Consider the following 23,118-nt stretch of genomic DNA (forward strand, 5'->3'; position numbering starts at 1 on the left):
ATGGACCGTTTATTAAGTACAGAACTGCAAACAAATACATAATATGCATGCTGGTTTGCCGTGACCTTATGAAAGCCAATAAGCAGAAAGTTCCTTATCCAAATAAATGCAAACATTAAAAATAACTGTACAGCTGCATTTTTAGGCAAGAAAGCAGCATATAAATGCTGACATAACATTTTAAATAGGCTCTGTGGTTTATTTTTGCACGCTCTTATTATACTAGTGCAAAATGGTGCATGCCTAACATTTGCAATGAATTTTTAATAGGCCCTGTTGCGGTCTTGGAAATGTAGAGAAGCAAATGTACCAGATCTGCAAGCATCCCTCTACACTGTCCAGTTTACCAGAAAGGTTAAAGACAAGTGACATCTCGAGTGAAGATGCAAGATGGTAATCAACAAGAGGAAATGCATAACTGAAAAATGCTTCAAAGGAATAAAACAGCATTGACTTCACTAGCAGGGTTCTACCAAATAAGTATCAGAAAGAAAAGATCACAATAGAGACTGTTTCTGTTTCATAGAATCATAGAATTGTAGAGATGGATGTCGCCATACTCCAACTCCCATCATCCCTGACCATGAGATAGGCACGCCAGGTTCCACCCAACACTGTGGGTGCCCAGTGCGCACATGTGATGTCACACACACGTGACATCACACGTCACTCCTGCAGTGGGAGAGCCCGGCAGAGTGCCCTGCTGCAGTACGCAACACACTGGGTTGCCTAGATGGGCACCCAGAGTGAAAATTTTGTGGGTGCCTTGGCACCCATGGCCCTCCAGAGATGGCGCCTATGCCTTGGGACATGCTGGCTGCGACTGGTAATAGTTGAGCAACACATGAAGGGCCACAGTTTCCCCATCCCTGGTGTAAATAAACTTTAGGGGAGATGAGTAGGGCCAGACCTAGAGTGGTTTCCTGCAAGGTTTTTTCAGTTGTCTCCTCCTTCATTTCCAAGAGACATAACCCTTACAGCACTAGTCCTAAGCAAAAGCTGCCATGGAGCAAAGGAATGATGTGTCAGAGAGTAATAGCTAAGACTACTCCTAATACTTTTTCATTTGAAAAGTTTGTATATGTCTTTTTGAGTAATGATAGTCACTGAGGCTGAATGATATAATAGGCTCCCCCATCACCAGAAGCCTACAATATTCAATTGGGAACTTGCATTTCAATGATTTATGGAATGTTACGTTTTATTACAGTATGTTCTCAGACTGATCATAAAGAAAACAATAATGTGTTATATAATCTAGCAGAATTCCTAAAGTGTATTGTTTACATAGGTTTCTTAATAAGCACAGGGGCGGACTTTGGTAATATGGCTCCCTGAGCAAGGACAAAATTTGCCCCCCAGCCCCTATTCTTATTTTCACAATAATTCCTTTTGGTACTTTGAGTAGGTGCCCTTATAAATATAAATCGTTGTTGTTAATTTGTGCCCCTTCAGCTTGGTGCCTGGCGCAGAGGAACCGCCTACACAACAGTGCTAAAAAGCAGATTGCCTATTCCAGTACATTATTTTAAAAACAGCCATACAAGAAATATGTAAAATAACTAAACAAGTATTAGACGTCACCCCAGAATTGGCCCTACTAAACATCTTCCAAGACAACAATACCCATTTACACCACAAAGAACTCATAACCCACCTACTTTCAGCAGCCAGAAACACCATAACCAGACACTGGAGAGACCTGTCAGGAGTAAGCATGGACCAATGGTACCAAATAGTATGGGAAACAGCCCTACTAGAAAAATTAACTAATAAACTGAAACTGACACGGGGACAAACAGAAGAAGACACCTTCACCCCGGTATGGCTCCCCTTTATCACATACACAGCCCAACAGGACAACGACAATAATCCACCAACAGCATACAAATCAATATGGCTAACCTGATCCAAAACACCCACCCACCTCACTCACACACGAAAACAAAGATCACCACAGCCAATCACAAACAAACAATCACACCCTAGGCCAACCCCAACCTCTCTCACCACCAAAGGAACACAAGTGAACAACACAAGCACGCTGACACCAAACTCTACATACATTAAGCATAACAGAAACACCACTACCCGACCCCACCCCCATCCATCTCCCCTCCCTCCACCCCCTTTCCTTTTTTTCTTTTCTTCTCTCCCTAATGCCTCATCAAATGAAACAGATTTGTAAAATTGTTACATGGAAGAAAAAAAATAATACGAGGCATTACACTTACACTGTAAAACAAGAAAACCCTTAATAAAATATTTAAAAAAGAAAAAAAAATTAACCAGAAGCAGGTACGTAATGATGTTAAGATCAATGAAAAAATGATAGAAACGTTATGATTACCTTTAGTGTAATTTCTAACAACAGGTCCTACAATTTCCAGAAGTGTAGCCATATTCATATAACATAGCAGAAACAATAGAATCCATATTCATATAACATAGCAGAAACAATAGAAACCTCCATCAGAAACATGAAATGTTATCGTGATATAGATAGATAGATTCCTGTTGTTGTGAATGACATTATTAGGTCCCTGTAACAGTGTTGCCGGAAGAGACATGGACAGGTGGGTGTATTTTCTTCTGGTGTTGCTGTTTGCAATTCTCTCCAATATATTTATTGTCATCCACAACAACGGGGATTCGTTCACTTGTTCATCTTCCAGTGTGATATATGCCATCATCTGTCAACGATGCCCTTCTGCGTTCTACATAGGACAAACATGCCAGTCTCTGCGCAAAAGAATTAATGAGCACAAATCTGACATCAGAAATGGAAATATTGGAAAAACCAATGGAGGAACATCTTAGCCTCCAGACATTCTGCAGTTTACCTAAAGGAGTCATATTGGAACAAAGGACAGCAACCTAACATCACCAAGTTACAACTGATCAAGAAGCTCAGTACTTTTACTTGTGGTGCAATGGATTTTTAAAAAATCATATGATGTGTTAATTGGCTTGCCAATGACAATATAACTGTGTTATCAACACAACTAATTTTTGCATATGAAAAGCTACTGCTAATAATGCAATTCTCGCTGTCTGGACTACTTTGTATGTCATTTCCTTCTAACTTTACTATTTGAAATGTCACTCCTGCCCGAAGCACGTATATATGTAAGTTCCACTTCAATACATCCAGCAGGGTGCGTACAGTCTATAAAAGCTTATGCCATAATAAATGTATTGGTCTTTAATGTGCCACAAGACCCTTTGTCTTGTATTCCCTAATACAGTATTCTTTGTTAGGTGTAGAAATGTTGGTGCTACTGTTGTATTAATGCAATGTTAGCCTTAGACCTGCATAACCTAGGCTAAAGTCCTTGCCCCCAAAGGGACATATAAGGTGGCTGGTGTCATAAATACCCTTGTGACTCATTTATATGCTAGCCATGCCCTATGGTTGCTCTCACATTGCTCAAGGAATGGAAGCAACCAGTGTAATGGGCATGGTGTATCTATGATGCAACTCATGATGGTAGAAACTTTTATGCACTGCAGGATTGTTGTGGAAACAACCAAAGGGACAGTAGAAACCATTCCGATCAGACTGTCAGGTAGGCCTTAGGGTCAAGCTAGAAGTTGCTTTAATTGTGTAGTTAGCCAGACTTAGGGATTTGAAAAATGTAATACAGATGCCCCATAGTCAACATTTTCATCTCTGGTGCCCACGGGAACTCTCCTCTCACCCCCCTGCAAGGCTTATTGCTGTGTAAAAGGATTTTCATTGCTCTTGTGTTGGGGTTGGATAACTCCCTATGCCATATGCTACTGTCCCAGTGGAAATTACCCCATAAACTAAAAGTACTCTTTTAAAATCCTCTGTCAAAGTTGCTCAACTACACAGTTAAAGTAATGTCTATTTTGACCCCCCGTTTCTGTCTGAAATAACAATGCTCTATGATATCTACCGTTATATTTTATGTAAGCTACTTAGAGGTCTTTATGATTAGGTGTACCAGTTCCATTAAATAAAAGTAAATTAAATAAATACATATTGGAAAGCTGTGGGAATAAATGAGAAAAGTGCAATGAAAAGTGTAGAATCAAACTTGCACTATAAGAAAACATAATGAACCATTTTTCTGATCATAAACTCTTCTGACATTAATTCTCATCAGAAGGTAATCCAGTTCCTGTAACCTTGGTACCAGCTCTTAAATTAATAGTGAGGTGCCTTTTATTGTGCCAATTGTACAAACAGACATTTTCTTTAAAAAAAACCACACTTGTTCTCTTTAAGGGAAACAGAGTTGTCATCTCTGAGGTATTGTGTTGGGTTGTAATGAAAAGAATACACTCATCATAAAGGAGAATGGAAGAGAGCAATCTGCAGAGAGGGGCAAATACAGTGGTACCTCAGGTTACATACGCTTCAGGTTACACACCTCATACATACCTCAGGTTACACACTCCGCTAATCCAGAAATAGTGCTTCAGGTTAAGAACTTTGCTTCAGGATAAGAACAGAAATCGGGCTCCAGCAGCGCGGCAGCAGCAGGAGGCCCCATTAGCTAAAGTGGTGCTTCAGGTTAAGAACAGTTTCAGGTTGAGAACGGACCTCCGGAACGAATTAAGTACTTAACCTGAGGTACCACTGTATGTACCCCCAGTTAAAAGCATGCATAGCGCAGAACAAGACTGGCAATTCACATGAGGACCAACAGCCAAAAGAGATGACGACTTGTCTTTGCTACTGTCATCATGCCTATATTTTAAGCTCAGGCTGTGGATGCACTAATCCATTTGTAGAGCAAAAAAATGTAACTTTTTCTCAGTCTGGAATTGTTTGTGCTCACCCTCAACTTCCTGCTTTCAATCTAGATTGATTCTGATCTGTAATTGTGGCTCTTCATTAGGTTAGCCATGTTTTTTCCTTTCTGCACATGCCCCACATGTGGTGCTTGTGATCTCAACCCACAACGTCATTCATTGTGCTGGTCTACATTTGTATTCATCAGTTTGCAATTGGACACACTGTGAGATACTGCAGAATCAGTCTGCAATGAGCTTTTATTTTTTGAATGAAACCAGTTTCTCAAGAAGTGCTTTTCAGGATGAGGTGGGGTGGGAATGGAATGCAACAGATATACACTGTGTGTGTGGACTATGTAGAAAATAGCAAGTATCCAGTCTCCATTGATTCTAGAATAAAATGTTTAAGGCTGTCTCAGAGGCATAGCTGTCAACCGTCCCTTATTTGGCGGGAAAGTCCCTTATCCCAGTGCCGTGTCCCGCTGCTGTCCCTTATTGATTATGTCCCTTAAATTTCCCGGGTTTCAAAGGAAGCAGCTCCTCTCCCTCCCTCCCTCCCTGCCAGCCAGGGAGGAGGGAGGCTCCAACTGTGTTGCTTGGCTGCGTTGCTCACCCAGTAAGGAGTCTAAGAACGACTGGGAGGTGGAGCTTGTGCTGATCAAATCGGCCGCATTGCCTGGGGACTCGCCTTTGCTCAGCGCTTCACAGCGGAGAGGTGACGGTGGTTTTCCTTGCTGCATCCCCTTTGACGGGTTGCTGCACTGTGGGAACCACCGCTTTAGGCTTCGTTTGGCTGCTGGCTGGGCTTTCTGCCTTTGGCTCGGGGTGGCTCAGAAGTTGAACATAGCTGTGCTCTGAAAATCCCTTATTTTGGCTGCTGATCCCTTATTTTCGAGGCTGCTGGTCCCTTATTTTCAAATCTGTAAGTTGACAGCTATGCTCAGAGACCCTCCTAGTAAGCCTACCAGTGTGCTCAACTGGATTGGAAGACAGAAAAGGGTTGTTTCAGTAGTGGCTCCACAAAAATGCAAGCCCCACTTAGGTGCAATGCAAATCTCACCTTCTTTGCAGGTCCTCAAGAGGGTATCCTATGTCAGTTTCAGATGCATTTTTCTAAGATGTTGCAGTCTTACAGGGTTTTAACTGGCTATTGCTAGCCTTGTTAGACCATAGGCACATTTGGATTTTTGAGTGCCATGAGAGCCACCTTTTCTGGCCATTTCTCCTCCCCTTGTGATCAACCCCACCCCCTGCATGGGAAGAGTGTGTATACCTACTTTGCTTTTTCAAGGAATCCGGTTAGAAAGTCAGATCCAGTAGAATTAACCTGAACCTAGAAAAGCATAGAGAGTTGAAAAAGGAAGTGGGCAGAACGGTCACTCTTGCAACTTCCTCCTTCACCTCTATGTACTTTTCAAGGGAGAAAAAGATAAGCAACCATACCATTTCAAGACAAGGAAACAGTGGGGGTGGGGAGGGCTCACAGGCTCTCTGGCTGCTAGGGAAAGACCTCAACGGTGCCATTGCCCATGGGCACCTTATTGGCGACTCTGGATTTTAGAGTCAGAACAACTGTAAAGAGAGAAAGAGAGCACACATGGGGGGGGCACACTGGATAGGGTCAATCAATCACACAGAATTATAAGTTGGAAGGGATGCAAAGGATAAACTAATATGCCTTGGGTGTTTAGAGCAAGCTTGGAGGACTTAGGGTACTCCAGATATTGTTGAACTACAACTCTATCAGCCACAGCTAGCCTAGCCAGTGGTCAAGGGTGATGGGAATTGTATACCAGCAACATCTGGAGGGCCACAGATCCCCCCACCCTTACTTTCAAGCAACATTCTTTCCAGTTTTGTTTTAATTCATTTTCCAAGCAGGGTTCTGTGAGACACTGTGCGAAAAGCTCTATTGAAGCCTTGATATTTTACATGCAGACAATTTATTTCATCTGCTAATTTCGTAATTCAATTAAAAAAGCAATCAATTTTGTCTGGCTTGATTTCTTCTTTATAAACCCATGTAGAAACACATTAGTTTTCAAATTAAATATAATTTTGGAAATGTATCACTATTTGCCACTGCTGTCCCTTATATGACCTTATATAACAATGTTTACTCAGAGACAGCATGGCATTTTTGATGAATTTGGAGCACACTTTTCCTCCTGCGACTACAGTTCATTTCATACCTACAGAAAGCCAATGTGATATTTGTACCATTGTGCTTCCTTTGTGTTTCTCTGCCATGCAGTTTGTTTTTAGGAATCAATTTTAATTCATCATTTCTGTGGTGTGGCTGGTTTTTGTACAGCTTTTAAGTGTAAATGTATACTTGGATGTTTAAATATGGAAATAAGCATGTACTAGATATATTTATTAAATAATCCATATCAGATCGGACTCGTATGTCACTTTTTAACCTATTAAATTGTAATATGTCCTTTTCACATATTCAATCTGTATGTTTGCTTATAGCGTTTTCACCCTACTCTTCAGCCAAAAGGGCTCTCAGAATGCTGTACGTACTAGACAGTCCCTACCCACAGTCTTACAATCTAAAACCACCACAACACACAAAGAGAAAGCAGCAGGGAGGGGGAAAGGATTTTTATTTTCAATGACTGCACCTTCATGAATTGCTAGGTACCGCAACAGATTAAACCACAACAAACCAAAGTGAGAGGGAACATCGACAATATATTTGTTGCATTTCAAGATGCCAAGAGTCCAAAAGCAAGGACTTTTTGTAGATGTCTTATGCCTTGTACCACTATGGCAGGCATATTCAAAGTCTGTTTTGGGGGATTAATTCGGCCCATCGGTCAGTTTAATCCGGCCCCCACAGGCAGTTCCTTCCTGTGGTTCTAAAAAAAAGGGGTAAAATCCAAAATAAAAAAGGTCAGCAACTTTGGTCGGCCCTCATGCGTGTTCACTTCATCAAATCTGGCCCTCTTTGAAAAACGTTTGGACACCCCTGCACTATGGCAACTTGCTGGGAAAGGGAGCTGCTCACTTGCTCCTCGCTGCACTGGAGCTGCATCTCCGCAGATGGCCAGAGAAGGTCGTTGCAGTTGCCAGTCCAGCAGGGATCAGACAACTCAAGGGACGAATAGTTTTCACATGGTTACATAAAATTGCGGATTCTGACTGGCCTGGCTCTTTAGAGCCAGCTTGTGGTCTATCCCTGCTTGCTTTCATACCTCTAGCTTTGATATATATATATAAAAAAAACTAGTGCAGCTGTGTCTTTTCAATTTATGTCTTGAGCAAAGTGTGATAATATCCCAGTCAGGCTGCAGTCTTGGATGTCACTTGCTCTGAAGCAGCCTTGTGGAACTGTAGGGAATTTAATTATGCAGGCGTTTTTGATCTGTGGGGGTTTACATTAAAAAAATAAATAAATCTAAAAATTGTTCAGATTGTAGTCTCCCTCCTAAAAGGATATTATGAAATACAACAGAGGGCTTGCACTTTCAGCAGTGGGCAGCGCTTCAATAGAAGGTGTCATCTTACCTGTATTCAGAGTCAGTCCACAAGTGCAGCAGGTGTGCCATACAATTTACTTCATGGAGGTACTGTATAGAAGATAGGGCAGCAGCAGTGGCAGTTCGTTGCACTCTGTGGCCCTAGTCCTTTTGCACAAAGGAATAGCACTAGGCTGCAGTGTGCCTGCTTCCACAGCCCCATGCAGATTATCAAAAATCACAATGATCATCTGTTTTGGGAGCTGGGAGAGAAGACTGAACCACACTCCCTGTTTCCTCTCCAATATAAACAGATGATTGGCACTATCAATCATAGCAGGAACCCATGCACACAGCAGCAATTTGTGAATACAAATTCCTCTTTCAGAAAACTGCAATACATTTTTTTCCTACCCCGTATGACATAAATACTTCAGTACTACAGCATGCTTTAACAAGCCTGGTTTAAAAACGAATAAAAATGTGCAGTGCTACTATTAAAAATGCATAACGCAACTATAAACAATAACCTATTTGAATATCTCAACCTTTTATAATCGAGTGGTTTCATGAGCAATACCTTGGGCATATGATGTGAAATGTTCCTCGGCCAAATGGGCTTCATATTAAAAATTATGCCCAAAGGGAGAGCTAAGAACCCAGAATATTCAAATTGAATTAAAGCTGTCAGCCTTGGACAATGGTTGATGTGCCTCAATATATATATATATGTGTGTGTGTGTGTGTGTGTGTGTGTGTGTGTGTTTCTCCACTGCCTTAATGATAGCCACATTTTAACATAGAATTAATTCCGACGGGCATGGTGAACTGTGGCTCACATAGAAAGGAACTCGGGTTGCTTTGTAATGAATTTTGCTTAAGGGACAATCCAAGGTTCAATGAGTAAGAGACAGAAAGTAGATGATCCTAACTATTAGTTACATTGGCTGGGTTGTGTAGGATCACTTCTAAATGTTTGTGCACTGGCAGAGAAAGCGTATGCTGTTATTGTGAGACCCTTGTGTCAGTACAACAAAATGTATATATCTTATATGTGTATAGACTCTGTGTTTACAGAGATGAGGACTGCATGGGGTCTAACTCAATGCTCTTGCTCCCCTTCTCTGTGTTTGTTATACATGGCCACAGATCACGTGAAAAGGGCATTAGAGGAGCATATGGTCTTCTTAGTCTTGCTGATGCCATTCCTATACTGACTTTTGTGCTTGCTGTAAAATCTTCCATGCTAAAGTGCCTGATGCAAAATCCTTATTGGCAAGAGAATCTCATTGACTTCAATAGACTTGGTCTCTATTGTGATTCCTTAGTCGATACAGCAAGTCTTACCAAGAACTGCAGCTTTATGTCAAATACATTTCCTTTCAGAGACAAACTTTTACTTTCAGAAGTCCTTTATCTTTATAATGAACAGAATCAATATAGAGGAAGAGCACGAGCTCTGGCACAGTATTTCAAACATACTAGATCATGTTTGCTTATAATTATAATTCACAGGAGCACATTCCCACAATCAAGGGACAGGAAGGCACAGCATGAAGAAAAAATTAGCACTGAGCAACCTTTGTGAATAATCGCCTGTCAGTGAATGGCTTATTAAAGACAAAACTACAATTTCACAAGGCAGCCCTTGTGTTGGCTTGTCTGCTCTGAAGACTGATATATATAAACACATGGGCGCACGAACAGTTTTTAGAAGGATCTTTTCGTAATGGGATTTTGAATGATAAGTTCAAATGAATGCTTTTATAAAGTTGGACATAATAATGTCAAGGATAGCTGACCTCTGGAACAAAGTGAAGGTTCAGAGGATAGTCAGAAAACATTGAATGTGTGGCCAAAGGATTGTGCTGGTTAGGGATTTTGGCATTTACTTTTATTCATTTATTTTATACAAGGATTTTTATCTACCTTTCTACTGCTTATGCACAACAGCAAACATGGGACAGCTAAAAACAGCTAAAACCAATTTTAAATACAGTAATAAAAATTATATTTCAAAATACAATATAATAATAATAATAAGCAAAGACAGGTGCAGCACATGAAACAGAGGCATCAGACAAAAATATTATCTGCCTGATAAGGCAAAAGTTTGCCTAAACAAAAAGGCTTTTTGCCATATGGTGCACACTGAGAGGCTGCCAGATAAGCCTCATTGCCAGTATGGTGCAATTATGGAAAAGATAGCCAACACAGTCCTGTGCATGTTTATTTAGAAGGAAATCCTACTAGGCTCAGTAGGATTATTGCCTGGCATGTTTAAGGTTGCAGACTGTCTTTATAGATGTGTAAACAGTGTACCAATTAAGGTCACAATAAAATGTAACAGTACAAGTCTTAGGTCTGTGTAAATACTGACCATAATCCCATAGGTTGGAAATGATTGCGTTCTCATAGAAACTTATCCAAACAATACTTCAAAACAAAATAAAGCACCTGAATACAACATCTTTAGCTTAGTTTCTTCCAAGTAGACTGGGATTGATAGGTCCATTTTCTTCTCAGAAAGCACATAAAAGTGTTAGTATCCATATGGCACCAATCAAATTATGATCTGTGCACAGTTTGAAGTATCATTTGGGAATTTGTGTTGACACTCTTGGTTGCAAATCACAGTTCTAAAATGGCATCTGATCAGCTGTCCCAAGTAAAAAGCTGATATGATAAAAGCTGCACATGTTGAAATGTACAGCAAAAATGAACAATTGGTAGACTGAGGGCTCTAAGTGGCCTGTGAAATCATGGATATAGCAGTGAAACTAAGCCCTAGTGCACACGTTCAAAAATATTGTGCCAAAGAAGTGATGTGAGCATCTCCTCTCCACCATGTAAAAAGTCTCCTAACTGGGATCTCATGTTGCTTGGTTCACACCATCTGCATGGTGGAATGTTAGGATCTGTGCTGCTACATGACCATGCTATTTAAGTATTGTCCTTGCCTAAATTTATTTACCGATGAAGAGACAGTACTCATTCAGCTGTTTCGCCTTTCTCGTTTTGTTACAACCTATCCATGCATGAGCAAACATGTTCTATAACTACTATATTCTTACCGATAACCTACTCTACCTTTATTGTAGAATTTGATCAGCAATAAAGATATCAAGTTGAATACAAAATCACACTACTGGACCCTAGACAATTTATAGGAGAACAAAGTATATTTTGAGAATACAGTGGTACCTTGGGTTACATACGCTTCAGGTTACATACGCTTCAGGTTACTGACTCCGCTAACCCAGAAATAGTATCTCGGGTTAAGAACTTGCTTCAGGATGAGAACGGAAATCATTCTCTGGCGGCACGGTAGCAACAGGAGGCCCCATTAGCTAAAGTGGTGCTTCAGGTTAAGAACAGTTTCAGGTTAAGAATGGACCTCCGGAATGAATTAAGTACTTAACCCAAAGTACCACTGTACAGATGTTGGCTACCCCTTGCCTTAATCTTCTTCTGCTTCCACAACATCAGGACCAAATCTCAGTGCCTAAGAGTTGTGTCAGAAGCTCTTCCTCCTGATGGCAGTCAATAACTATCCTCTGGTCTTAGATTTGAATCACCCAGCCTACCTTAATGAAATACAAAATATACCAAAAACAAAACAAACAAACAAAAACGCTGAAAGGTACAGTATCTTGAGAGGAAATTGTGGCAGCATTGTGATAATGGGTGGCATGGATTACAATCTCACTAGTTGCATAAAAGGATGTTCAAACATAAAAACTACTGTGATCCAAGCATTAAAACATGTGTGTGCTATATTTATTTATATTATATACTATGTTATCATATACTATTATATGCAATGTTATTATATACTATAATATACTATGTTATTCTATACATTCACTTCCATGCCTAAAATGATAGGACTTGCCCCATTGTCGGATTGTGAGTATGCTTTGAATATAGGATCCACATTCCTAGAGTTAATAAGCACGAACAGGTACAGAATCTTCCTACATTTTTCAAAAGGGTGGTTTGTAAGGACTTGTTAACTACTCTGAACAAAGACTAGCAAGGGGTCCTTCAGTATGTAGGCTCCTTCCATTTCTGGAATAGTTGGTTTTCACTCTGTTGTATTTCAGTCACAAATACAGATACATGTACTATTATCTCTCAAGGGTTCTTTGAAGATAATAGTTAATATTGGTATAGTACTTCAGGAATGTAAAGTGCAAACTATGGTTCAGAGACATAATTTATATTTTCATCTTGTGCCTGCACTGCTCTAGTTTGTCATTATCTGGGTTGTAATGAGTAATGACCTTTGAGAGGGACATTACATTTTGAACACGTTCCCTTCTGTCAGTCTGTTTTCATGTTTTATGAAAAACAATTATATATATATATATGACATTGACTTATAATTTCCATGCTTTTGGGTGCATGAGTGAATTTGTATGTGCCTTAACTCACTCTCTTTTAATTCAATGAACAGATTCATTTTTTAAATCCTAGAGCCTATTTATATGTAAACAGAAAAGTGGAGCGATACTTAATTCTTGATAACATCACCTTGTTCCACACATTCTGCATTAAAGGCTCTCACACTATGATCACTAGGTCTGTTTATGAGTTTCTTTTCCATACATTCAGAAGTCGGTCCCATTAATTTAAGACAATTTCCAGGTAATTATAATTAGGTTTGCAGTGAAAGAGATTAAGAACTGCACAAAGACCCTGGCTTCATAGCACCCAGTCCAGAGTCTTGACCTTACCAAGTGAAGTGGGATTGGTAGAATGTATGCTGGATGAGATGGAAATTTTAAAAAATATTTTATTTAAGGAAGGATTACATGTAAGATTGTATACGTGACAAAAGGTGTATTAGATTATGCCTGGCACAGAGAAAGTGGAGAGTGAGAAGCTTTTCTTGCTCTCTCATAATTCCAGAACCAGGGGTCAGCCATGAAACCAAAGGTGGGAAGATTCAGAAGGAGGTATTGCTTCACTCAGTACATAATTAAACTACAGTATTCACTTACACAAGGTGTAGTGATGGCTACAAACTTAGACGGCTTTAAAAAGGGATTGGACACATCATTGAGGATAAGGCTGTCAAAGGCTACTAGCCACGAGAGCTATGAACTCCTTCCAGCATGCCTCTGAATACCATTTGTTGAAAAACAGAAGTGGAGAATGTGCTGTTGTGCTCATGTTCTTGCTTGCAGGCTTCCCAAAGGCAACTAGTTGGCCATAGTGAGAACAGGATGGTCTTTGATCTGATCCAGTAGGGCTCTTCATATGTTCTCCAGCAGAACGTAATTTATGGTTTTACAGCACACTTGATCTCTCCATGTATCAAATTCAAGCTGAAAATAATTGGAAAAGCAAATTATTAGGCACAGGAGAGTTGGATCAGAGAGTTAAAAGTGTGTATTTTGTATAGTTCTGCTTTTTACAACAAAATAACTTGATTATTTCCCAACATTCATATGGCATCTCTCCTGTGTTTATTACAAAGATTTTTCAACTCAGATTGACAGCTCTGTTTCAGTTCACCCCATTACAAATATATTTCCAATTGCATGTCCAGGCATTTCAAATACTGATGGTGGCAAGTAGTGGGGGTGGATTTAATTTAATATTTAAAATGATGTTATGTAGCTCTAGAGAGATGACCCTTAATTTCATGTAGCACATTAATAAATGGCTTGTAATTCCAAACAAATGAGGCAGAGATACAATATGCAGATACTATAGACAGGCCTGCTTTTCAGTTCTTTTTTGAAGTTTGTATGATTAGAATAAATTATTTTAATCTTATTCTAGTTGTTACCCAGCAGTGGAACAGAATAATGCAAATGACATTACTTGTAGAAATGCACTGTGTAAAATCTACTAATATATTTCACAGTCTGAAGGGGGAAAAATATATATTATTGGTTTCCCAAGGTTACCTAATCTTTCTTGACTGCTGGAGTCTAAGGAAGCTTTTATTCTTTCAGTTTCAAAGTAATGTCAAACTGCAAAGTCCCCCTCCCTTACAGATGCTCTTTTATTCAGTTCCCATGGATGGTAGAAAGTGCTGCGTGAAAATTTATGGACCCAGAATATAATATTTGCTATCATAATTTAAATTCTGTGCTAATTCCGGGGCACACTGTTCACCACTTAGCTCCAGTCTCATTTTTCAGAGTTCCTAGTTTAAGGTTGCCATATTTTTTTAGGAAAACCCAAAAGTTTTTGAGATTTTTTTAGACAAACCCCAAAGTTGCTGACGTGATTCTGAAACCGTGATTTTTTTTGGTTGACTTCTCTAAGATCCAGGACAAAGTACTGCCTTTCAGAAATTCCAGATGTCAATTTCGCCTTTGAAATTCTGGTAATGTCCGGGGAAATCCAGAAATATGGCAGCCCTATCCTAGTTATCTAAACAGTATATTTCAGATTTCCTCAGGCTGATTGGTGTCATGAGAATACCTAAGACCACTGAGCCACAGAAACAAGTGTGTTTGCATTCTCATGTGACTTTGATTTATTTAGAAAAATAAAGGCAATGACAACGGGAAAAAAGGGGAAATGGAACTTTGCCACAATACTAGCAATTTTCTGATCACAGGTTTTGATACACATCAATGTGAGTTTTGTAAGAGTTTATTTGATTCAGTTGTTACTGATGACAGAGGACATAATGAAATAGTGTATTTAGAGTCAGGATTGGTATCGGTTGTTAAAAAAATGTGGACAGAATAATGTTATCCACAAAGCCAGAACAAACACTGAATACAGGAAAAGCCCCCACAATTGCCTTTATGCCTCTTTCTTGAGTGAAAGGCATGAAATTGTTTTTTGGGGGTGTGCAAGATGAATGGCAGAAGTTGGGTGTTTGGCCTGCTTGTCACTGATGCTGCACTATGAAAGCAGCAGAACTCAGAAGTCATGAGGAGTGAAGAACAAATGATATCTAAGGAGTGATAATAAGAATCCAGGAAAGTGAGAAGTGAAAACAATATGAGAAGAGTTAGTCAGAAGCTAGTGGAAACCATTGCCCTCATATGACTTATGAGTTCTGAAGTCTGTTGTGTTTATTTCTCCTTACCTTCCTGGATTCTTATTATTAAGTAGTGGGTATTATCATCACTGCAAGACGACTTGTGTATTCTGCTCCAGGTGATAGCTCTAGTAGACAAAGCGAGCAGGGTGTTCTAGACACGTAGTTCGATATAAAGCTCGGGATGCAGAAAGAGCTAAGCAAGGGAGTATAGGTTGTTAGCTCTACCCACACCTGCCAGTAAGTGAACTTCCTCATAAGACCCTGCTGGGCCAGACCAAAGAAAGCCCACCTACTCCAGTATCCTGTTCTCCCAGTGGCCAACCAGATGCCTCTGAGAATTTACAATCAGAACCTCTGAGTATGCCTCTATATAGCAGCAGTCTGAAGAGAGTGCAATTGTACTGCCTCCAAGAGAAGGGGAAACACAGCCATCGTGGGTGGGCCATTTCAGGATGGAAAGGTGTAGGTCACATGTCCTCCTACTGTACAGTACTGGAGCTTCTGGTCTAGCAGGGACCACTGTGACCAGCTCTGGGCCCTCTTACCCTTTGATTCTTTCTCCATGTCCACTGCCTTCTTCCTCAAAGAGGCGAAGTCAGACACCTGAGGTTAGGACACTTGGAAAGTACAAAGGGCAGTACAGTACAGATGAGTATGGTCCTACAAGTTGGTGGTTGCTTTGAGAAACTTCTGAGATAAAGAAAAAAGTCTGTGGCTGCCAGTTAACTGCTTAGGTAAATGCCAATTCTGCTTAACTTCAGGTTCCTAGAAGTCACAATAGAAAAGCTTTCAATTTTCCCTTTCACACTGGTGATTTGAGCACTTGTTTCATTTTCAAGAGTTTTCAAAAATTAGAGAAAATGAAAGACGAACACTTTAGATCAAAGTTTCTGTTCTCATCTACAAGTTGTCTTTTAAGGACTGAAATCACTTAAATACAGTAGATGACGAGCCATGAAGACTGAGGATAAAAGACATTTGATCTACCAACCCCAAGGCAAAAATGCCGATGCGTAGATCAAGTCAGCACATCACAATGGTCTTTGAATTCAAAGGTTCGTTTATTAACAGTAGTAGGAATCTTAGTCTGTTCTTTGGCAGATATACCGTAATATAATGTGATAAAGCACTGGGAGAGACCTGAATACCGTTGTCACACAGGAATCGGGACACCAAGGAAAAATAAGAGGTATAGAAAGTATATCATAAGGCTTGCATTTGGCGTTAATTGCATTATCAGACTCCATCACGCCTGTTTTCCTGTATCTAATAACTGATTGTCGAACTGAACCCAAAATTTATATGAAAACCGAGATGTAATTAAAAGATTCTAGCTTCAGCTTCAGCATCATTATATATTTAACTTGTTAGGTGCTGTGTTGACCCGAAAAGGTGAGCTCTTCTGAAAGCCCTGCTTGCAACATATTGATGGTCAAGATGACCCGTGCCTAATAGGTAGCACTGAGCTCATATGTGTTTCACATGCTTTGATGTATCCACAGGTCCCAAGCATAGCTAGAGTGGGAGGTAGTGGTTAATACCAGCCACCTGTGTTCCCATGTGATGTGGTCTGCCTGGGCCTATAAAGAATGTGTGTATCTTTACTTAGGTGTGGACAAGCCAGTTCCTTGTTGTGGTGTCTGACCCACGATAGGCTGTGAGCAGGGGCAAGAAGGGAGCCATTAGACCTTTGCTGTAAGTTTGTACCTTTCTTTAATAAATTGTTAGATCTGACCACTCTGGCGGTTTGGGAACCTTTCTTTGGAATTCCTGCGTATCGGAACTCCTGTGAGCTCTCCTTCAGATCTGCAGGGCATTTCAGGTGCCTGTTACTAGCAGTGATCAGGAGGGCAGAGTAGCGTTGTTTACATGGCTTCTCAACACACAAGTTGCTCCCAATAACTGAAAGGGAGAGCGTCAGGGGGCAGTAGTGGAGCCAATCCAGGGCTACCACTGCTGCACGTACACCATGCCAATTTCCCCACCGCCTAACCAGCAGTGTGACCTCTGTACTGGGAAGTCAGGTAAGCAATGTGACTCCACCCTGCTCAGCTGACTTGATACTGCCTGCTACTCGAAGTAGTCTCAATATGATTTACAGTATTGTAAAATAATAGCTGTGAACTCTACAAATAGACAGGCTGAAAAACTGTAGCGTGGCTCAAGCTTCTGCTTTGAAAGCCCTTTGACAATAAGGCGCTTATGCCTCTCCACCCCCACTCCCTAGAATTTATTCTTGCAGTTTTACTTTTCAAGTCTTTGTTTTAGTTAAGGAAAAGGTTAGATTGGCATTTGGCAAATGGCTCCATATTTCCCTTCTGTTTCTTCTGCACTAGTAATGGAACTCCAGTCTCATTTATAATCTGCCAGGCCTTAGGACTGCAACAAACCAGTGCCAATACAAGAAAGGACTTGTATCCAAAGGTGCTATAAAAATAGCTTTATTTCCTAGAAAATGTTATGTGTTCCTCAGGATATTTTCTTTCCTCTTTTAGTTTTTGCAAGAAGGAGTATACCTTTCTTCCACATATTTGCTGTATAGCTCTACTATGTTACAGAGTACAGTTTAATGTGGGTTCTGGGTCAGAAAATGTTGAAGACTGCTATATAGCTACATTGGGAAGACAACAGCAGAAACTGTTGGAAAGGAAGAAATATACCTGCCATGGTATACTGGTGCCGCTGACCTTTGGCAAGCATGACAACTGGCATCACTTATTTCCAATTCTGAAACTTCAGAGTTCGGCAAGATCATTCTGCATTGGTGCCTGGCCTCAGGGATGGACTGGTTAAGAACCAACAAACTACAGCTCTGCTGCTGTAAGGAAGCATGGCACACCTTCTGCTACCGTGGGGAGGTATGCCAAGGCCCTCTGCTGCCGCAGATATATATCGTGATAAAGGTAAAGGTAAAGGTAAAGGTAAAGGGACCCCTGACCATTAGGTCCAGTCGTGACCGACTCTGGGGTTGCGGCGCTCATCTCGCTTTATTGGCCGAGGGAGTCGGCGTACAGCTTCCGGGTCATGTGGCCAGCATGACTAAGCTGCTTCTGGCGAACCAGAGCAGCGCACGGAAACGCTGTTTACCTTCCTGCCAGAGCGGTACCTATTTATCTACTTGCATTTTGACGTGCTTTTGAACTGCTAGGTTGGCAGGAGCAGGGACCGAGCAACGGGAGCTCACCCTGTCGCGGGGATTCGAACCGCCGACCTTCTAATAGGCAAGTCCTAGGCTCTGTGGTTTAACCCACAGCGCCACCCGCATCCTTAGTATATATCATGAAATTTAGCTGGTAATATATCGTGATGTTGAAAATCAGGTATCGCCCAGCCCTATGGACATATAACCCTGGTTCTGGCCCCACTGCACTAGCTTCCAATTCGTTTTGGGGTCCAATTAAAAGTTCTGGTTTTGTCCTTTAAAGCCTTATATGGCTCAGGACCCCTATAGCTAAAGCTACCCCATAGGAAGCTGCCCACACACCCTGAGATAGTACCACCTCCAAGTGAGGCCTGGAGGGTGGTGACTAGAGAAAAGACCTTGTGTGTAACAGCCCGCATTCCATTTATGGAATGCTCTCCCCATAGTGGCCCACCAGGCAACAACTTTGTCATTGTTTCAGCATCATGCAATGATGTTGTTTTCCGCAGCATTTGGGCAGCACCAGTGACTAAATGATTTTACTGTTTTCAATATGCTTATGTATATTTATTGTTGTAAGTTGCTTTGGGACTTGTTGCTGGAAACAATACATAAATTCAGTTAACTTAACCAGTTGCAGTGTGATCTCTGGCCAGCTCTGAAGTTGGGAGGAAGGGTGATGATAGTTTTGCAGCTGTGTGGCTGAACAGTTTTAGTCACACAATATAACCCCTTCCCCTTCCTTGCCTTTGTTGTGGGAGGGAAGAGTTGGGTGCTGATGTCTCCTGTGGGTCCTGCTTTCAGGCAGTACTGACCAACAGTGCATGCTCCTGCCCTGACTTCCCGTGAAGATACTGGGTGCTTTCGGAAGCAGTGTCAACTGTGCACATTCTCCTCACAGCCTGGGGCGAGGCCAGCTGGAGCCAGTATTGGATGCGGTGACTCAAGAGTTCCATTGGGCAGCAGTGCCCAACAGTGCCCGCTCATCAGTTGTTCCCTCGGTAAATGTCGGGGAGCGGGGAGTTGGGTGCATTGACAGGAGGTGGCGGGAGGCAACTTGTAGATATGCCTGCTCATGGTCTCTCCTCCCTAAGGGCTAGAACCTTGACAGCTGCAGTTGCAAGTCTCTTAGGGTCAAAACACTTTCACTCAGAAGCAAAGCTCTACGTTGAGCCAATGATGGCAGAGCACGTTTGGGACAGCATTACCCGGATCTGGAGTGAAAAACGGCAAAACTGTCGAAAATCCCGCCTTTCCAGATAAACTCCCTTGTACAGTAAATACTTTATTGGTCGGGTTTTGTTTTTAGTTTTACTGGAAGCGGCGCCACTGCCAATTACGTAAACTCACCCACGTCCGCTTGCATATGAGTCAAGTTCCTTTGCTGAGCTCAGTGGGACTGACTTCGGGCTAAACTTAGGCGCGGGGCGCCGTTTGCGCGGGCTCGCTTCGGAGGCGGCCGCCGGAGGAAGTCGAGTGAAGCCAAGCCTGGGTTTCCTACCGGCCAGGGACGGGGCGGGCCTCCAACCCCCTGACTCCGCCTGTACCACATGACTTCTCCCTCGCCTGCAAACTTTTTCCTCCTCCTCCTCCTCCTTGTCCCGTTGCGGCCGCGGCCAAGGCTGGAAAATGGCGGCTCGCTAGACTCGCCGCTGGGCGCATCCCTGCCTTCGTGCGCCGGCTTCCCCCGACGGCGGGCAGGCTCGGGCTCCCGTGCGCCATGACGCGCTGGGTGCCCACCAAGCGGGAGGAGAAATACGGCGTGGGTGAGCGTTTTCTCTTTCTCCGTCCTCCTCCTCGGGCTTTTCCCCTGGGCTCTTCCCGCTTGTTGCGCTTATCCTTGCCGGGCGCTGCGAACTTCCCGGCCAAGTTTGGTAGTTCGGCTGGCGAGAAACTGCTGAGGCTCCGCTTGGCCTTCAAGAGCGGCAACAAATAAAAGAACAGTACAAAAGCTGTCGTGGTCCTCCTCCTTGACTGGGTGCCCCCCGCTACACACGGGTTTCCCTCGCCCGCCTTGGGTTCATTGTCTCCGCGGGCTGCCCCGCAGAGTCTGGCATTCTTGCCGTGAGCAACGTCGGAGGGGAGAGAGCCGATTCCTTGGAAGAAAGGCCCGCGCGGGGAAGGGTGGGGTGCGCACGGGCGGTCGCCTCTCTCTCTCTCTCTCTCATCCACATTGCAAGGCGCGTTTCCTCTTGAAGGAGCGGCTTGTGTTTTCCTGCCCCTTGGCTGCCTCCCGGGGACTCCCTCCCTCCCTCTCTCCCTCGCACCCGCCCTTTCTGGAGAGCTGATCTCCGGGCAAAACTATTGGGATCCCTCGGTCCCGTTGTAGGCAATTCCGCCCCTTTCTGCTTTACTCCACCTCCTGAGCCTGGTTCTCTGTAAAGCCACGGTCTTTATTTTGTGCGGGGATCTTGATCCAGAGGCGTCTCTGTGCCCTTTCCCTAGTTTTAAGTTTGCCTCTCTTTTCTTTCCGATGAAGCGGGTCGAGGTCTGTGCACCCCATTCTCCGAAGCTTCCTGTCCCACTAACTTGCAAGATTCTTTGTTCGTCTTTAAGAGAGAATGGGAACTTGATGCCCAGTTGGCTTGTTTTAGCCCTGGCTCTCCCAGCCGACTCTTGTGCACTGCGCTAAACCTAGGGGAATCCTTGTTTGCTGTTCCTAGGTAACCCAGCTGAATCGACTGACACCCCCCCAAAAAACCCCTCCTTGTTGGACATGTGGGCAGCATTTCATCCTGTATAGTCTGGCAGTGGATGTATCGATTAGTATTAAGTCTGTCACTATGGAGTAATGAAATCTCAGCTGATTCTATCAATTAAATCTGCATTATATTTGCATTTGATTAAAAGAATAGTTGTGAGTGACAAAAAGCATTATTTGTTTTTAAATTGTACATACATGTGACACAGTTTGTGCTATCTCAGATGAGGCATTCTCCTGTGTGAGAGCACACCACTTTCATACAAACATTTTTTGTGAGGGAGCATTGCCTCTTCTTTCTCTACCCTAAATCCATTTCACCCCACCAACAAACAAACTTACTTTACCCTGGCAAGGGTCCTTGTGATGTTCATACGTGTGAGCAGCTGGAGGGTAATGGCTGTGAGTGTGCACTAAAAAGCCCTCAGTTCAAAACTGAACCTTAGCCAAAATTCTACTGGCTAATCCACTAGTTACTTTAGGCAAACCATGATTAAATCTTGATGCTCAGATTGCTGCTTTTGCACTCAAATTGCCGGTCAGGAGAGGAGAAATTACTTAAACCCCCCATGTTGCTTTTTTCTCTGGACGGAAAACGATTATGGACCCTGTATATTTTCTCCTGTTAGTGGAAAAGTGGCAGTGGGGGATTTTGAAAAGCGAAAACAATGAATTTTATTATACTGTTGCAGACCTAGTAAGGGAGGATTTTGAGTGGATGCATGTCAGGAAACAAAAAGGTTAAGCACCCCCTTCTGTCCTGATCACACTCTCAAAAAGTGGTATTTGGGTTGCTTTTTAAAAAAACAAACATGGGAGACGGTACATCAGGTTTGTAGCGTTCCTTTTCTCCCTTACAGGCTTGTTGGAGGGTTACATGACAGATAATGCACAAGAAGTGCTGGAACACTCAAAATGCTAAGAATTAATGTGTTGAAGATGATACTCAGTGTATTGTGGATGTTAAGTACACCTGGAGTTGACCAAGGTTTAAATCTCCTTTCATTAAAAATACATCTCTGTGAGGTCAGCTAATGAAATAACTTGTGTAGAAATTCCTTGTGTGCCTGCTGTCTTTCTGTGAGTGGCTCCCGTGCGATTAGGGGGCTATTTGCAATGAGTGGCTCCTGTGCAATTAGGGGGCTATTTGCAATGGTTCCTGATTGTAGAAGAATCATCTGCCAGGAAAAGGGTCTGTCAGTTTCTTGCATTTGGCCTCACTCATGCAGGTGAGCCATTTGAAAAGATCCCAGGTGCATAGGTTCTGCTGTGTATTTAGGGTAATATTTAAAGGCCCCTATTGCTGGCTTGTGAACAGAGTATTTTTGTTTATGCACAAGCAGATGAGTATCCTTGTATCTTTTTTTTGTTCAGTCCCCTGGCTGGAAATACAAATTTCAATAAGTAATGCAATAAAGGAGTTGTGTGAAGAGTGATATATTGCTATTTGGGATGCAATTTTGTACAAGGAGATTAGATACCCTGCTGTGCTATGGATAGCTCTGTAATTGATGCTATTGGAAAACGTTCTGCTCCTGTTTCTGGTTTTAGATTTGCCTCCTTTGACCTGGCAGGTCTTCCATAGCCTATATATTATCATCTTGATCTATTGTAGATCCTAATTGTAGGGCCTTGACTTGATAGGTTCTAATTACAGGTATCTTCAAGTCCTGTGCATAATGGGAATTAGCTAATCTAGATGTGGTCCTTTCTAAGGGCTATAGCCTGTGATTGCTTTTATGGTACAATTTCTATGGTACTATTTAAACATGTGTTAGGGAGAATTTAAGATATAGTAAGGTATGTCTTGACCCCGACTTTATTTTGTTACATAAATTCTCAAAACTTTTTTCAGCAAGCCTACTTATATATAATTTAGTTAGTTATACTGTATTTTATAGTTTAGTTTTTAAAAGTTTTTTTATCTTATTAGGCATATAGATATTTTTTCTGATTAAGTGGTCCAAATAAGGTTACTTTCTGCACTCTTGTATAGCCACTTAACAACTCTTGAAAGAGTATT

General features: G+C 42.0%; 1 protein-coding gene and 1 long non-coding RNA gene across 4 annotated transcripts in view; one reads left to right on the top strand and one right to left on the bottom strand.

Moving 5' to 3' along the window:
- Positions 1–13,012: 13,012 nt before the first annotated feature.
- LOC310763991 lies at positions 13,013–19,874 on the bottom strand. The gene is made up of 2 exons (XR_014548944.1): positions 19,745–19,874; positions 13,013–13,567 (listed from the first exon to the last, which is right to left on the bottom strand). It is a non-coding gene; the product is annotated as an uncharacterized lncRNA (long non-coding RNA).
- Positions 19,875–19,943: 69 nt separating this feature from the next.
- The window catches only part of DOCK1 (dedicator of cytokinesis 1), a 347,244-nt gene continuing 344,069 nt past the window's right edge, over positions 19,944–23,118 (top strand). The window contains exon 1 of one of the 3 annotated variants that reach the window (XM_083616828.1): positions 19,944–20,160. In XM_083616828.1, coding sequence (XP_083472954.1) covers positions 20,115–20,160 — 46 coding nt within the window. In that variant the 5' untranslated portion in view covers positions 19,944–20,114. The remainder of the gene's footprint in view (positions 20,161–23,118) is intronic. The other 2 variants (XR_014548912.1, XM_083616827.1) reach the window with 2 other exon arrangements.

This window comes from Podarcis filfolensis (assembly GCF_964270895.1).
Source record: "Podarcis filfolensis genome assembly, chromosome: 5".
NCBI classification, from domain to species: domain Eukaryota; kingdom Metazoa; phylum Chordata; class Lepidosauria; order Squamata; family Lacertidae; genus Podarcis; species Podarcis filfolensis.